Source organism: Fonticula alba, assembly GCF_000388065.1.
Source record: "Fonticula alba strain ATCC 38817 unplaced genomic scaffold supercont2.1, whole genome shotgun sequence".
Lineage (NCBI taxonomy): Eukaryota > Rotosphaerida > Fonticulaceae > Fonticula > Fonticula alba.
Genome location: NW_009242971.1, coordinates 1,642,396 through 1,643,931, shown reverse-complemented (window position 1 = coordinate 1,643,931; position 1,536 = coordinate 1,642,396). Strand labels below are relative to the sequence as shown.

General features: G+C 71.7%; 1 protein-coding gene across 1 annotated transcript in view; it reads left to right on the top strand.

Moving 5' to 3' along the window:
- The window catches only part of H696_00368 (hypothetical protein), a gene marked incomplete at both ends in the record, with an annotated part of 2,805 nt that extends 2,199 nt beyond the window's left edge, over positions 1-606 (top strand). Inside the window, 2 exons of the mRNA XM_009494215.1 lie at positions 12-401; positions 445-606. Of these exons, the coding sequence (XP_009492490.1) occupies positions 12-401; positions 445-606 (552 nt within the window). The remainder of the gene's footprint in view (positions 1-11; positions 402-444) is intronic.
- Positions 607-1,536: the final 930 nt, after the last annotated feature.

Genomic DNA, 1,536 nt, shown 5'->3' with positions numbered 1-1,536 from the left:
TCCACCCGAAGGGCGCCTGCACGATCCGCTTCGAGCAGCCGGAATCCGCGGCCGAGTGTGTGCGCGCACTGAATGGCCGCTTTTTCGGCGGACGCACCGTCAAGGCGGTCCTCTTCAATGGGCGCCTCCGCCGGCTGGCCAAGTACCGCAGTGCCGCGGACCAGGACCCCGCGCCAGAGGAGCCCGAGACTGGCGGCGGGCCCGGCTCATCGCTGGCGGATCCCTTCGGCGGGTCGGACGACTCTGACGATGAGGATTACGCCCGGCACATGGCGGCGGTCATGGCAAGCAGCCGGAATGGTCCCGGCCGCGATCGGTCGACCGGCCACCGCCGGCAGGAGGACGAGGACGACGATTTCGATGACTTCTACCTGAACTTCGGCAAGAATCAGGCGGTGGATGTGTCAGATGATTAAGATCGGAAGAGCACACGTTGACGATGAGGATTACGCCCGGCACATGGCGGCGGTCATGGCAAGCAGCCGGAATGGTCCCGGCCGCGATCGGTCGACCGGCCACCGCCGGCAGGAGGACGAGGACGACGATTTCGATGACTTCTACCTGAACTTCGGCAAGAATCAGGCGGTGGATGTGTCAGATGATTAGCCTGGAATACCATTCTCTCGCCGTTATGGCTACAAAAGCGCCTCCCAGCCTTTGGGCTGGCCGGCCGGGGGGGCGGGGCGAGGCGGTGGTGCGTGTTTGTGCGGTGTGCGGCGGCTCGGCCAGGGCGGGTTGGGCGCATGCGGGGTCATTTACTGCCGGCCGCTGATGGCTCATCGGCCGGGTGGCACCGTGCGATCTGGGTGGCGGGGGTTGGGGCCATGCCCGGGGGGCTGGCCCGAGCGGGGCACGCGCCTGCCCCCGTGCATGTGTGTGGCGAGGCGGCCCCGGTCCCCCTCTGTGGCCCCCGTGCATCCGGCACGGCGAGGGGGCGTGTGGGCGCGGGCATCTGCCCGCCTGGCCGACCGTCGGCTCACCCGGGGTGGCCCCCTCCCCGGCGCCGCCCGCCGGCCCCCACCCCGGGCCTGCGCCCGGGCCTGCCGCTTCAGCATGCGGGGCCGTGGTGTCCCAGGCGCGGCGAGGGGCCCGGAGGAGGGGGCGCGCACGGGGCAGCTTCAATGGAGGGGGCGCCGCCTCGGCCATGCCATCCTCGCCCGGGCGGCACCGGAGGGCGGGGGCGCGGGGGCGCGGGGGCTTGCTTGCCTCGGGCCCGGTGCTATTCGTCGTCTGCCGGGATCAGGGGGGTAAGGGCGACCGAGCGCAGGTGGCCCGACTCCTTTCGTGCGGCCCTCTCAGGCGTCGGCCGTGGGGCAGGGGGCGAGGCAGGGAGCAAGGGCAGGGCGGCAAATGTGGGCAAGGGCGAGTACTGGCAGGCGGAGGTGTGGGCGCATTCGACCATCTGGGCGGGGAGTGACCCGAGGAGCCGCATGCACGGGTGCGCACGAGTGTCGGCCTGTTGGACCGCCGGAGGGACCGGACGAGCGGGTGTCCACGCCGAAGAACCGGCCCTCGGGCCGGGGGGGGGGGGGGGGG